Source organism: Alexandromys fortis, unplaced genomic scaffold (assembly GCF_014885135.2).
Source record: "Alexandromys fortis isolate MF-2015 unplaced genomic scaffold, M_Fortis_MF-2015_v1.1 scaffold_141, whole genome shotgun sequence".
In the NCBI taxonomy this organism is placed as follows: domain Eukaryota; kingdom Metazoa; phylum Chordata; class Mammalia; order Rodentia; family Cricetidae; genus Alexandromys; species Alexandromys fortis.
In genome coordinates this window covers 249242-264194 of record NW_026068060.1, presented here as the reverse complement: position 1 = coordinate 264194, position 14953 = coordinate 249242, and the positions used below count along the sequence as shown (strand labels likewise).

At 54.5% G+C, this 14953-nt stretch overlaps 1 protein-coding gene across 1 annotated transcript; it reads right to left on the bottom strand.

The window, feature by feature from the left end:
- Positions 1-8891: 8891 nt before the first annotated feature.
- Snai1 (snail family transcriptional repressor 1) lies at positions 8892-13156 on the bottom strand. The gene is made up of 3 exons (XM_050120177.1): positions 12974-13156; positions 12157-12684; positions 8892-9781 (listed from the first exon to the last, which is right to left on the bottom strand). Exons 1-3 carry the CDS (start codon positions 13053-13055, stop codon positions 9597-9599), a joined length of 795 nt encoding a protein of 264 aa, XP_049976134.1. The 5' UTR covers positions 13056-13156; the 3' UTR covers positions 8892-9596.
- Between the last annotated feature and the right edge of the window lie 1797 nt (positions 13157-14953).

Genomic DNA, 14953 nt, shown 5'->3' with positions numbered 1-14953 from the left:
ATCATCATCATCATCATCATCATCATCATCATCATTGCTATGACTGCTCCATCCCAGGGATTGAAATCAGGTACTCAGATTGGAGACAAGCATCCTCCCCCATGGAGCCGAGTTAGACTCTCGTGCACAGTATCATCTTTGAGTGTGCCCCATCTATAACAGTTTTGAGGGGCTTGAACACACAGGATCCGGATGAGGCCACCTAATCCTCTCTGGCTGAGCGCTCAGGCTGCTGCCAGCACTCAGCAGCTCAGTTCTTCCGAAGCTGCAGGACACGATGTGTTTCATCTTGACACCAGTCCCGGACGGGGCTCATTTCGCTGACTTGCAGAGGAAGGCAGGGTCACAAAGGGAATGGCTGGTGGGACTGAAACCTTCAAGGCAGGGTTGAGAGCCTCAGGAAAGCCCCCTGCCCAGCCTGGGGCTATTTCCTGGGGTAACGGTGGGTTTCCTTGGGGGATCCCCTCCCAAGCAGTCTCCTGGGTGACCTGGGTTTCATTTCTCCTTGCTACTGTCTTTTCTGTGTACTATGAAGCTTTTCTTTTGGTATAGGCCCTGGGGAGGGAGCAGGCTGGCTCAGGCCTCAGCCTGCACAAAGGAACCAAATATTGAGACACGGGTTACCCTGAGGTTCCAGCATCCCTGTCTAGGGAGGCCTCTGCGCAGGCTCACACCTGCAATTCACTAGAGCCACCCTGGGAAGGAGGAAGCAGTTGCTGTAGCCCACACAGCAGATCAGCCATGATACATCCCGAGATGTTAATCCAGCCAGTTTGGCGTCCTGCCCTTTGCTGAGGGTCGCTGGCATTCTGTTAAAAACAGTTGATCATTCGAATTTGTTGCTAGTATTATCAGTATTGGTAGTATTGTTGCCTTATGGAGTTTGTTTTTCTTGTTTTGCTTTAAAGGCAGGGTCCCCTGTAATCCAGATTAGTCTCAAACTCACTGTAGCACAGGTTGGTGCTGAACTAGAGATTCTCCTGCCTCAGCCCCCCAAATGCCGGGATTGCAGGAGTGGGCCATCACAGCTGGCTCACTGGGTGTTTGCTTCCCTCCCTGGCTGGGATTTAGAGCAGTCCTCACTCTTTTCCCCTTCACTCCCTGGTCTAAACCCCTGGTGTCTGGATGCAAGCTGTGGCCTCCTCCTCAGAGTTGGCCCAGGCTTGCTCCCCACACTGTGCCTACAGGATCTTCTTCAAGAGTGTCAGTCAGCCCCCCAGCCAGCCCTCACCCCTTCCTCGGTCACACCCTCCCAGGGCTCCCTGGTGTGCCCTAGGCCAAGGCTGGAGCTTCACCAGCAAGGCCAGGCAAACCCTGCTCATCCACGCCCTGATGCCTCTTTACCCTGTGACCCTGAGGCCAGCCAGGGTCAGTAGGACTTCCCTTAAGGCTTCTGTCTCCCAGGAGTCCTACAACAAAATCTGACCAGCTCTGTCTTCACTACTCCAGGCTGGCTTCCTGATTTCCCACATAGTTGGGTAAGCAAATAATAAAAATTGCATGGCGGTAGCCCGGCAATGCCGGGAGGCGGAGGCAGGTGAATCTTTGAATTTGAAGTCAACCTGGCCTACTGAGTGAGTTCTAGGACAGCCAGGGCTACACAGAGAGACCCTAACTCAAAAACAAAAACAAAACAGTTTCATGGAGGGGCTGGAAAGATGGGTCAGTGTTTAAGAACACTCATTGTTCCTCCAGAGGACCTGGGTTCAGTTTCCAGCACCCACAGGGCAGCTCACAACTGCCTCTAGCTCCACTTCCAGGGGGTCTGACGCCTTCTTCTGACCTCCAGCGGCACCATGCTGTACATAGACACATAAAATAAATCTTTTTTTTTAACAAAAGGCCATGGGTACCCCCAAAAAGACCTGTCTAACTCTTGGTAACTGGTTGGATTTATTTGTTTATTTATTTATTTTTTAGCACATTGGTGTCTTGCCTGCGTGTATGTCTGAATGAGGGTGATGGATCCCCTAGAACAGAGTTACAGACAGCTGTCTGCTGCCTTATGGGTGCTGGGAATTGAACCAGGGTCCTCTAGAAGAGCAGCCAGTGCTCTCAATAGCTGAGCCGTCTCTCCAGCCCCTGGTGAAATGTTGTAAGACAGAAGCAGTGGTATAGGCCAGAACCCCAGCACTCACCCGGAAGTAGGAAGACCTGAGCTCAAGATCACCTTCACCTGCCTAGTTCACTGCTGACTGAGGAGACTTTGCCTCAAAAAAAAAAAAAAAAAAAAAAAAAAGAAAGAAAGAAAGAAAGAAAGAAAGAAAGAAAGAAAGAAAGAAAAGAGAAGGGCCTGGGGAGCGGCAAGATCGTTCAGAGGATAAAAGCACTTGCCACGGGCCCGATAACCTGACCTTTGTAATAGTGGAAGACACTGACTCTGGAGTTGTCCTGTGACCTCTGACCTCCATTTGGATGCCAGGGCACCTGTCTCCCCTCTCACAAAAATACAAATAGAAAGTTCAAACATTTTAAAGCAAGACAAAAAGCTATTCTGAGAAGCTGGGTGGTGCACACCTGTGACCCCAGCACTCGGGAGGTAGAGCCAGAGGGCTGCTTCTAAGTTTGAGGCCAGCCTTGGCTACTTAGTAAGTTCTAGGCCAGCCAGAGCTACATAGAGAGCTATGTTCTAATTTCTGTTGCTGTGGTACAACACTCTGATCCAAAGCAACTTAGGGGAGGGAAGGGCTAGTAAAGCTTTCAGGTCAGAGTTGTCGCTGAAGGACGTCAAGGCAGGAACATGGAGGCACAATGCTTGCTGGTTCAAACACATGCTCATGATCGTCTAGCTTTCTTATACAGCCAAGTACCACCTACCTAGGGAATGATGCCGCCCAACAGCCAAGGACCACCTGCCCAGGGAATGATGTCGCCCACAGTGGGCTGGACCCTCCTACAATTAACAATCAAGACGATCCCCTATAGACATACAAACAGACACACGACTACATTGGATGTCAGGTAGAGCTGGGGATAGTTCAGTGGTAGAGCACTTACCTAGCATGCAAGGCCCTGGGTGCCCTTTCCAGTATCCTCCGTGCCCACCACATAAAGATAAGTTGAAGCCCTATGGACGGGATGCAGGAATACAGTTTTATTTGCAACAGACTCTGTAGAGCTTGTGCTGGAACAGATCTGAGTTTGACAGGACCCACAAAGAGAAGATGCACCCAGGAATGGAGACTCCAGGCAGACTTCTTCCAAGAGCCTCAGAGGCTGCACCCTGAAGATACCCTTCCTTTGGGCTTCTGATCAATGACAAAATCCTACTGCTTCAAGGGGCCCAGGTCTCTGTTTTCAGAGGAACTGTGGAAAACCTGTCACACAACATGCCTGTCCAGAGAGGCACAAGGCCATGTCAGCATAGCAAGCTGTCAAGGGAGCAGTCACTCACATGTCTTGATGTGGAGGCTTCTGACCAGCAGGGGCCACAGCATCTCCTCAGCCCACAGGTTTGTGATGTTGTCCTCACCCAACCTATAGCCACCCGTGACCCTGGCTCCCTTGGCTGCAGAAGGCTGGACCTGTGGCAGGGGTCCTAGGAGACTAGTTCAAGTTTGTAAAAGATGCAGGTTGAGCTTGTCTTCACTTAAGACGCTCAGAAGTAAAAAGAAGCAAACAGCAACAGTAACCCAAGAACCAGGTTCAAACCCTGGTGCTGCTACGGTGTTACTGTTCTGGCTCTGGGTAAGTCACTTACCCTCTCCGGGACTAGGCTTCTCCTTAGGTCAGTTGTGAAAGTCTGCTGCCTTCACCTCAGTGTCTGACAAGAGAGTCAGTTGGTGAACAGGCAAGATGGTAAACAGAGCAGACGCTCTGGCAGGGAGAGGGTCCACAGGGGAGGGCGGGTAAAGGAGGAGGCCTGTGTTTTGTCAGATGTTAAGAAACAAACTTATGGCAGGAGAGACAAAGAGGAGAGGGGTGGTGGGAGGTGACCCTGTAGTCCCCTGGGCAGTGTCCCTGCTGAAGGGAATAACAGTATCAGCCCACCTGGAGTAGCTGAAGGAGATCAGGGAATCAGGAGTCAGGGAGGGCAGCAGGGGTGGGGCTGTGCAGGCCCTGATGGGACAAGAAAAAGACTGGGTTTTTGATTTCACCATACTGGGGACAGCACTCAGGGCCTTGTGGAGAGTAGGCAAGTTTCTATCAGTGAGCTGCACCCCCAGCCTGTTATTTATTTATTTACTTTATCTATCTATCGATCTATCTTTTGTTTGTTTGTTTGTTTTCTTCGAGACAAGGTTTCTCTGTAGCTTGGTGCCTGTCCTGGAACTAGTTCTTTTTTTTTTTTTTTTTTTTTTTTTTTTTTTTTTTTTTNTTTTGGTTTTTCGAGACAGGGTTTCCAGGGTTTCTCTACAGCTTTGGAGCCTGTCTTGGAACTAGCTCTTGTAGACCAGGCTGGCCTCGAACTCACAGAGATCCACCTGCCTCTGCCTCCCAAGTGCCGGGATTAAAGGCGTGTGCCACCGCTGCCCAGCGAAGACATCAATTCTTATCCTATTTGTGAAATTGAACATTGGAAAGCAAGAGAAAAAAGATGGCCCTAGATCCCTGCCTGCCTGAATCCACACATCTCAGTCTAGGGGATACCTCTGAGCAGCTGCCAGGCCACTAATAGGGCCCAGATGTGCCCAGAGGTGGCCTTGGCTCCAGACCCGCCTGCTGGGACACTCACCCGGGGGTGGCTTTACAGTCAGTTTATTTCCTGGAATGATTTTAAAGACAATCCCAAGGGAAGAGCTAATGGCCTGGCCTGATCCTGTTGCCCTGGCCAGCATCTCCCCAGGCCTGGCTCTCGAGCTTCGGCCCAGAGAGAGGGGCTTGGTCTTGGGCAGGAAGCCAACTGACCAGAGCAGTAAGGACGACTGTGTTGGAGGGGCTCCATTTGGGGACCACTGTAGTAAATGGGCTCTTTGTTTTGTTTTGGAGACAAAAGTCCAGGTTGGCTTCCAACCTTGTCGCTACAAATGACCTTGAACCTCTGGGCTTCCTTCCTTCCCCTAAGAGAGCTGGGATTGCTGCAAGAACTACCAGGCCTGGTGCACGCAGTGCTGGGACCAAGCCCAGAGCTGCGTGCTACTCCGGTATAGTACGGACTGAGGCACACCACAGCCAGCCACAGCAGCGAGGGACGGGTCAGCACAGAGCCCCATTGCAAGTTGGAACTGGTGGCAGGAGGCTGCGCAGAAGCAGGGTGTCTCCAGTTCCTTCCAAGATGCAGGCTGACTACTGAGAGAGGGCGCAACTCTGCGCGGAGATGGCGCAGCAGCACCTTGACCAAGTGGCTGAGTGACACCAGAGATGGGACCAGCGGCACCTACAGTACCACGAACTGAGTCTGCGAACTGAGTCTGCCGTGTCTGCCTCTGTGTTCTGTTGGGAGTGCCCGGCACAGACTCAGCTGTGAGGAAACGGCAGGACCGAGCAGAAGGATGATCCACAGAACGGGCTTCTGGCTTTGCGTTATCTCATTGAGACGAGCTGCTCTCTCGCCCTGAGTGGCCTGGAATTCTGTCTTAGTTTCTATCATGGTGATAAACACCGTGATCAAAAGTAACTGGCGATGGTGGCGCACGCCTTTAATCCCAGCACTCGGGAGGCAGAGGCAGGTGGATCTCTGTGAGTTTGAGACCAGCCTGGTCTACAGAGCTAGTTCAGGACAGGCTCCAAAGCCACAGAGAAACCCTGTCTCGGGAAAGAAAGAAAAAAAAAAGTAACTTGGGGAGGACAGGGCTGATTCCAGCTTACAGCTCTCAGGTCATACATACCCTATCCCTGAGAGGGAAGTCAGGGTAGGAGCTGATGCAGAGGCCATGGAGGGGTGCTGCTTACTGGCTTGCTCCTCATGACTTGTTCAACCTGCTTTCTTATACCACCCAGGACCACCAGCCCAGGGGTGGCACCGCCTATAGTAAGCTGGGCCCTTCCACCTCAATCATCAATCAAGAAAACACACCGCACACTTGACCACAGGCAAATCTTATGGAGCCACTTTCTCAATTAACGCTCCCTCTTTCTAAATGGCTCTAGCTTGTGCCAGGCTGACATAAACTAGCCAGCACGAACTTGCTTTGTACATTAGGCTTGTCTTGAACTCACAGAGATCCACCTGCCCCTGCCCCCTCGAGAGCTAGGATTAAAGGTGCGTGCCACTACACCTGGACTTCTGTTTTGTTTTTCTTCTTTTTGAGACAGGTCTTACTATGTGGCTCAGGCAGATCCTGAACTCTTGTCCTTAATGTTAATCTTCTTGCCTAAACCTTCAGAGTGCTGGTGTGAGCCTCCTGACCTTGTACTTCATAAAAAAAAAAAAATGCCAGCATGTAGCTGGAACTGCGTAGAGCACTTGCCCAGTGTGAGTGAGGGTCTTAGATCCCCAGCACCACAGAAAACCGCAGGGCTTCTAATCCCTTCCTTCAAAAGGCAAAGGCAGAAGGCTGGTTACAAGTTTGAGGCTAACCTAGTCTACACAGTGACCCTGTCTCTTCAAAAAAACCGGGGTGGGGCTAAGAATGTACCTTCATTAGTAGAGTGCCTGCCTAAAATACACAAGGCTTTGGGTTACATCCTCAGCACAAACGAGGTACAGTGCACAGATGTCATGGAAGCCCTTGGGAGGCGGGGCGGGGGGGGGGGGGGACGGGATCAGTCAGCATAATCCAGTACTACTGGAGAGCTTGTGGCTAGCCAGGGCTGCATCAAAGTCTGCCTCAAAAACTTTTCTAAATAAGTAAAATAAATTCTGGGTGTGATGGCACACACCTTTAATCCCAGAACTCAGGAGGCAAAGGCAAATGGATCTCTGTGAGGTCGAGGCCAGCCTGGTCTACACAGTTTGTTCCAGGACAATCCGGAGCTACATAGACCCTGTCTCCAAAAACAAAACAAAAAACAAAGAACACGCAAACAAACAAATCTAAAGGGAAAAAAAAAACCCAAACTTCTCATCTCTCCTTGGCCAGTTCCATGGTCTGCACCCTCCTAGAATGGTCTTTTCTCCCCACATTGTCAAAAACTTCACATTTCTGTGAATGATCCTTTGCCGTCCCCACCCTGTTCTTCCTGCAGACGGCTGTCTGTCCACTCAGCTCCAGGCCCACTGGAACCCCTTCAGGGTCAGCTCTGTCCTCTCTCCATTGCCAGCCCTAAGCAAGCAAGCTAGGCTCTGGGCTGGGTGGGCCCTAGGCCAGTCCAAATCCCCAAGGCTAGCACAGTCAGGGCCATTTGTCACCTGTTATCTCTCACCTCCACCCTCGTTCCTTCTAGCTTCTCTTTCCCCCAAAACTGGGCTCTCCCATGCAGCTGTGGCACCTGGCTCCCAGCTCCTGTCTCAAAGCCTCATGGGCCAAGGTTCTGTAGAGTCCCTGTCTCCCTCTGGCCTTTCTAGTGCCTCCAGCCACAAGGTCTTGCTCAGGGACAGCTCCTTCCAGCCCTGTGTCCCCTCCCCAATCTTCCCGGACCCCATTATCCACTCTTTCTCTCCCCCCATCCTTCTCATCTTCCTCCTCCCCCTTAGTGGAATGTCAACCCTCCTGAGGGCTTTGGATGCCTTGGTGGGAACCTGCCTGCTGCTCTCCAGCCTCACTCCACCCTGGCACCACTACGGGAAAGCAGGGTGTTTAATCGCTTGTTTGTTTTCTGTCTCCCCCACTAGAACAGAAGTCCCTGAGTGCAGCGACTGTTCCCAGGGCCTGGCACACCCCGCTTCACAGTACCCGCTCAAAGAGTGAAGGAATGTCTCCTAACAGTCTCTCCAGAGACAGGCACTGTTGCCCTCTGGTTTCTAGAGGCAGACACTGGGGCCGAGAGCACAGGGAATCTGGCTTGCTTCTGGCAGAGAGGTGAGAGTCAGGGCCAGGAGCCAGGCCTACCTGACTCCCAGCACGCTCCGAGCCAGGCTGACCAAGTTCTAGGCGTAGGACCTGGGGCCAGGCCCTCAGCGCTGAATCTGGTCCTGGAGGCCCATCCCATCCCTCCAGGCCCTGCTGAAGTCACTGAGCAACCTACTGTGGAGAAACATATTGGGGGACACAGTAGGCCTTTAGCCAGTTGGTGCCCAGCCCCCCAGCACCCACCTCACTAACCTCCCTTCAGGGAGGCCTGCCACAATTTGGCAATTGTTAGGGAACTTTTTTTTTTCCTTTTGGGAGGAAAGCTGTAAGTCATTAGGCTGCTCCCGCCTGCGGGTCACCATTTCCTGTTTAGAAGACTCATCTCTTCTTTGGAGCTGGAAGCTCCCCACCCCCAGCCCAGCTAGAGCTGGGCTGTGCTGAATCTCCACAGGCCGACGCCTGCTCAGCTCCCCACAGGAAACTGGCACCTTCGGCACCTTTTGTGCTCAGAAAGGGACACTCATTTTCTCTGGGCCCCAGGAGGCCCTCAGAGTTGAGGTCACCAGCACCAGCTAGCCTGAGGTGAATTGCCCCAGCTCTGGTCCTCTGAGCAGGAAGCTGAGTGACCCCTACCCTTTGGCCTGGCTTCTCACCCTCCTGGCTCCAGCCAGCCCATTTCCTTGCATCAAAGGCCATTTGGTACCCAGCAGCCAGACAGAGGTGTGGGCCTGCCTGACAGGGAGGCCCTTGGGAACAGGAAAGACATCCTCCTTCAGCTGGGAGGGACAGCTAGTCCTGCCCAAAGACGGGCTCTAGCAAGCAAGGGCCAGGGCCAGGCTGTAGATAAGGCCATGAAGCAGCTTCCTATGCCAGAGAACCAGAAGAGCATGGGGAAGCTTGCACAGTACCTGGATTGGCCAGACACCCAGGCTAGGCAGCCCAGTCCCCGAAGTTCATGACATTCCAGTCAGAATTCCTAAGCACAGGACTTAAGACCCCCACCTCTCTCTCCCATGAGTCCCTTCAATGAGCCCCCTTCAACACCACCAGTTTTTAGTATATAAATTAACCGCTTTATTGAATATCAATAAACTGTACATATTAACTATACAAAATGCTGCTTACAATATAAATACCTTTAAAATGTAAACATCTTCCTCCCAGGGCCACCTGTTGGGCCCCAAAATAGTTCTGGGAGACACATTGGCCAGGCTGAAGCACCCCACTTGGCCCCTAACAAGTGACGGCCATTACTCATGGTCCCTTCTGAGACAGTTAAACTGCTGTGAAACAGGTGTCACAAGGACAAATGGGGGCAAGGGGCTGAAACAGCTGCCCCGGCCCAGAGGCACCTGGACATGTGCTGGGCGTGGATGCAGTTGGGGGCGGGGGAAAAGACTATTGCATAGTCTGTTGTACCTCAAGAAGTTGGCATGAAGGGTCTTTGTGGGAGGTAGGGAAGTAGGGGTCCCCTGAGCGGGGTTTGAGCTTCCCAGCCAGTGGGTTGGCTTTAGTCCTATGGCTCGAAGCAGCTGTGTCCAGAGGCTGTACCTCGTGAATACTGAGGAGTGGCTCTGGGAGGGGACCAAGGCACTCTGCCCTCCGTCTGTCGTTTGTAGAAGAGGCCACCAAGGGAGCCAAGCAAGAGCCAGGGTCAGACATGGCCTCCACAGGTCTCTGGACCAAGGCTAGACAGAGTCCTGGCAGAGAGGATTGGCTCCAGGGAAGCAGGAAGATGCCAGAGAGGTTGGGGAGAGAGCGGGGTCAGCGTGGGCCTCCAGAGCAGCCAGACTCTTGGTGTTTGTGGAGCAAGGACATTCGGGAGAAGGTGCGGGCACAAGCCTGACACTGGTACTTCTTCACGTCCGAGTGGGTCTGGAGATGGGCGCGCAGGTTAGAGCGGTCAGCGAAGGCACGGTTGCAGTGGGAGCAGGAGAAGGGCTTCTCACCTGGGGAGAGATGCCTGAGGGGTTAGGAAGGCCTAGACAGTGCTTTACCAGCCCTGATGCACCATGGGAGCCCAAATACAGTCAGGCCCTGTGACAGCCCTGTGTAGCCCTGACCAGACTTCTCCAAGTCTCCAAACTTCCTACCCAGGGTAGGGTCAACTCAAAGTCCTGAACACTTTAGACTATCCTGTCATTTGAGCCTTCTGCAGTCCTATTAGAAACAGAGAAACTGAGGCACAGCAGGTAAGCAGCAGGTCCCAGGTCACCCACCAGGGCCTCCGCAGCCCTTAGTTTTTAGCCACTGCCTTTAGGCAGAGGGAGCTGGGGTTGGTGTTCCGATTATCAGCCTTGAAGTCATTCCTTGATTTACTTTGTCTGGGACAAAGCTTGAGAGGCAGCCTGGAGAGGCCTCCCCACCCCCACCCAGAGCGAGTGAGGCCGCTCCTCTGTACCCTGCCGGCAGCCCAGTCCTGTAACATGTCGGTCCTGACACCCCACCGGGCCAGCCGAGGCTGTAGTGCACAGGGACTAAGGACATAGTAAGAGTTTAATAAATGCTTGTAGAATTAATAAACATGCTTTGTCTAGTATTTATTTTTATAACAAGGGACCTGAGCATGGTGGTCCACGCTTGTGATCTCAGCACTAGAGATGGGAACGAGTTCTCGGGTTTGAACCCAGACTAACAGATACCAACAACAGAACCAAGTATCCGTCGTCCTACTGTGTGTCAAAGCCTGATGCTAAGGATGTGGAGCAGCCTTCCCTCCAGCCCTCCAGCCTTGCTAGCCTACAGGCGGTGCCCTTTGGTTGGTTGGATTCTAGTGCTGGAATTCAAGGGCTGATGACTGGCTCCTGGGTGTGCTGAGCCTCTGGGTGGAGGGGATCTCAGCAGGGTTCCTGCGGGATCCACCCACTCAGCAGGTATTCACTGAGCAGAGCTGCTTCTTGCCACCCTAGGGGGCACAGACCCACAGAAGTTCCACACATGCAGGTGGGACTCCATAGGAGCGGAGAAGAAAGCCCAGCAGGATGCTCGCTGGCGGCCAGGCAATCTGCAGGCTCCCCGCAAGGACCCTCCTCCACTTACTCCTAGGTAACTCAGCGCTGCCCATACAGAGATCTGGAGGGCCCTGTGAAATAGGGGTAGTGACCCCTCCCAAAGACTGGCTGAATCACTACCTGTCAGTTTAGCAGTGAAGGAGTGAATTGAAGTAAATCTTAACAAAGGGTAGGGGGACAGACAACACAGGGTGAGATGGAGCTGGGGAGGGGGTCTGAGGACATGTGCAGGTCTGTAGGTCCTCCACTCCTTCACAGATCCCCGACCCCCAGACGCCTTTATACTGCTCCTGGCAAGTGTGAAATCGGCACCAGGCCGGCTGGGACAAAGGCCACTGAGGGGGGCACTGTACATGCGATCCCCCCGGATTAAAGGGGCCTGCCATGCAGTGAGCTAGCAGCTGCGGCCAGAACAGGTGCTGGGCACCACTGCCCCATGCACCTGCTCTACCCTGCAGGCCCCCACCCCCCTGGGCCACCATTAAGACACACAATGGGGCTCCCTGAGAACAGGGAGGTGCATTTCAACAAGGGTTTTGTCTGAGCCGTGCCTTTACATCAAAACAAACTCCCTCTGGATGGGCGGCAGCCTAGGACCCCCTGAGGGCTTCAGCTCTCCTCAGATAGAGCCCTTCAGCTTAGCCACCTTGCAGAAGAAAGGCCAGGCTGTTAGAACCTTACAAGTTAAATCTGAGGCAAAAATGTGCCTGAAGGAGAAATGAGTAGCCTCCTTCACGTCCTAAGGACGTCAGTGAGACCTGCAAATGCCTTACTGCGCCAGTGCTGGCAACAACAGGAAATGCACAGCTCCAACAGGCCCGCTCACACCCCAAAGTTTGATAGCTGTGGCCCTTCAACACTCTTTTCAAAGACTGCTCCCCTAAACAGGAATCCCTATTATCCAGACAGGCCTCACTTCTAGAAGCTTTCCACACATTCTGAGACTGAGGGACCGGCAAAGTAGTTTTTTAATTTAGCAAGGCGCCTGCATCCAACACTTCACGATATACAAAAGTCCCACAAAGTGTTCTTAGGCATTTCTGAAACGGGGAGACTGAGGAAGGTCTCAACCCAGGACTCAAGGTCAGGTGGGGAATCTAACTATTAATATTCTGTCTGTGTTGGTTGAGAGTGGGGAGCCGGAGGGTACACCCTCACTCGCAGCCCTAACAGCAAGGAGCAAGGTTCAGGAGAACCAGCATCTATTTTACCATTTGCTTGGCAGCGTTAGGAGCAAGCGTTGAGTCCACCAGAGCCAGGGGCCAAGCACTTAGGACGGCGGAGAAATGAGAGGCAGCTGTGGGAACACTCACCAGTGTGGGTGCGGACGTGGCCCTGCAGCAGCCAGGGCCTGGAGAAGGCCTTTCCGCAGGTCGCGCAGACGCAGGGCAGCGTATGGCTTCGGATGTGCATCTTGAGGGCGCCCAGGCTGAGGTACTCCTTGTTGCAATATTTGCAGTTGAAGGCCTTCCGGGACTGAGGGTCCTTGGCCACCGAGAGCCTGGCTAGCTGCTTGGGCAGTTGACCCAAGCCGGGGAAGGCGATGAAGGCCTCGGCTTCCAGGGATGAAGCCGAAGTGGAGGAGAAGGACGACGGTGCTGGCGAGGGCGGGCTGGGCGGCTGGGAGCTTTTGCCACTGTCTTCATCGGACAGCGAGGTCAGCTCTGCCGCCCTGGGGCTCTCCCGCGGCGGGAGAGTGGCCCAAGCCACCGGTTGCACTTGGGGCACCAGGAGCGAGTCCCAGATGAGGGTGGGCAGCGAGGCGGCAGGGTTGAGGACCTCGGGCGGAGGGATAGCGGCCAGCAGGTGGGCCTGGTCGTAGGGCTGCTGGAAGGTGAACTCTGCGGGCAGAAGAGGGAGGAGAGGGTCAACCGAGCCGATTCTCAGGACGCCAGGTGGAGGGTCCCCCGCCCGCCCCTCCCCCACCCGGACTCCGAACTCCGGAGGACAGCCTTCCCTCGGGTCTACAGTCTTGGAGCCTCCCCGTCCCGGACCCCAGACCCCCTTGGTGGACCCCAATTGCCAAGATCCGGAGTTCCCGGTCCACCTGTCGCGCCCGCAGAGCCCGACTCGGTCCTCCGCGCCCTCAGGATCCCCCGAGCCTCCCGCATCCCGCACCCCGCCACGCACCCACACACGCGTCCTGCAACTCGCTATAGTTGGGCTTCCGGCGGGGGTCGGACGGCTTCCTGACTAGGAAGGAGCGCGGCATGGTGGCCGGGGCGACCTAGGTAGCCGGGGTCACCGGGTCGCGCAAGGTCGATAAGCTACTACGCTCGCGAGGCCGGACCGCGGCACTGTGATTCCCCCTCAGAGCAGCAAACTCCTTTAAGTAGGAGGGCTGGGGGCGGGGCCGATGCGCTGGCCACGCCCCTTTGTCAAGGCTGTACCAATGGCGGGCGGCGGCGCGGCCCGAGACCAGGACAGGAGCAGGTGCGCCTGGGCTGGAGGGGCTCCGGCCGCGTGGCGCTGAGATTCGACTTGGGCTCCTCCGGGGCCGGACCGCGCGGTGTCCGAGCGTCTCGGGCGCCCTCTGGTGGCCGCTCCGGGCCTCCGCTGAGTGCGGCGCCCCCCACTCCCCCGCAGAAGCTGACCTTGGGTCGCTGCAGACCCGCGCCCTGAAAATGCTCCGAAGCGCTCCCTTCCCACTCTAAGCCCGGCTGAGTGAGTTCTGGAGTTGTCTGTCCAGCCCTGAACAAAACAGTCCTACCTAAGGATGGCTTCCCGTCCACGGGGGAGGCCGACGGAGTAAATAGGCGATTCTAATGCAAAGGGAGGCGTGCTTTGATGGGGAGAGGTGGGGAGGGAGAGACAGCTGTGACTGGTGGACGGTCACCTGACGGTGGGGGGGGGGGGCGTCTATGACTTCCCAGGGGAAGTGAGAAAACACGGAGGGGAAAGGCCCGAGGTAAGAGTAACTTCTGTCTGCCCAGCCTTTGCGAACAGCTCCCAGGGGTGGGGGTGGTGTGGGCAAACCCCGAGGGGGTCGGATTTGCTGGCCTTGGGTCCTCGGAGGAGTTTGGACTTTGCCTTAAGGGCACTGGGGAGCCACGGAAGGACTTTCAGCTGAGGACCTGTTTAGAGTTGCATTGTGAAACACCGCTGATGGCAGGTGCACGGCAGAGAGAGGTAGCAAAGACCAGGGCTGAGCCTCCTGGCTTCCTGAGAACCGTGTTGGATGGGTCACAACAGCCTACCACCAGGGTGGCCCGGGAAATCAAGCCCACAACCCACAGTATGGCGTTACAAACACCTGTAAAACTGAGACTCTAGGCGCTGGAGGTAACAACAGTGGATGGAATCGACCTCCCAGCACTGGTGAGAGGGAGATCAGACAACAGCAAAGGACCTGCAGAGCACTCTGCCCTCTGGGTTAATTTGGTTCATCCCTACATCTCCCCTTGAGCCCAGAGGTAGAAAATTGAGTCCCCTACCCCTAACCCTTTATTGCTTGTCTCAACTGGCAGCTCAGCTGACTGGGGGTTTCTCCCTCCCCTATGCTCAATGACCAGGGCTTTCCTACCACAGGACCTTGGCACCTGCCTTCCAGCCTCGGGTCCTGTTCTCTCTTCCCGATCTTCACCTGGCTAAGTTTCCTTTCATCCTTTGTTTCCGGAGCAACCCCCCCTCCCCAAACCCCATTTCCCGCCCCCAGCCTCCTTGTAAGGTGGGAAAAGAAAAAACAAAAACAAATGAAGCCCACAGGAGAAAGGCCAGTTCACACCCTCACACCCGCCCCTTGGTCAAGTGTTGATGAATGCCGGCTCCACTTAGAGAAGGTGTGACTCAGCCCCAACAGGTGACAGGTGAATCCCCACTCCCAGGAAGCCTTCTTCCTAGGCAGACTGCCACCCAGGGCTTTGCAGGCGCTTTTCCTCAAGGGTATCTAAAAACACCTAAGCCCTGCCCGCCTTCACCTGCAGACACATCCTGATTTAATTATCTAGGGCGGGGTTGCTGGCGTCCGCTTTTAAACAGACAAAACGACTGGATGCCTCTTAACTTAAAACGTTACCAAAGCTAAGAATACATGAACGGCTTCAAACCCAGACCAGAGAGGACAAAGGACAACCTAACATGGGTGCTCTCTCTCTCTCTCTCTCTCTCTCT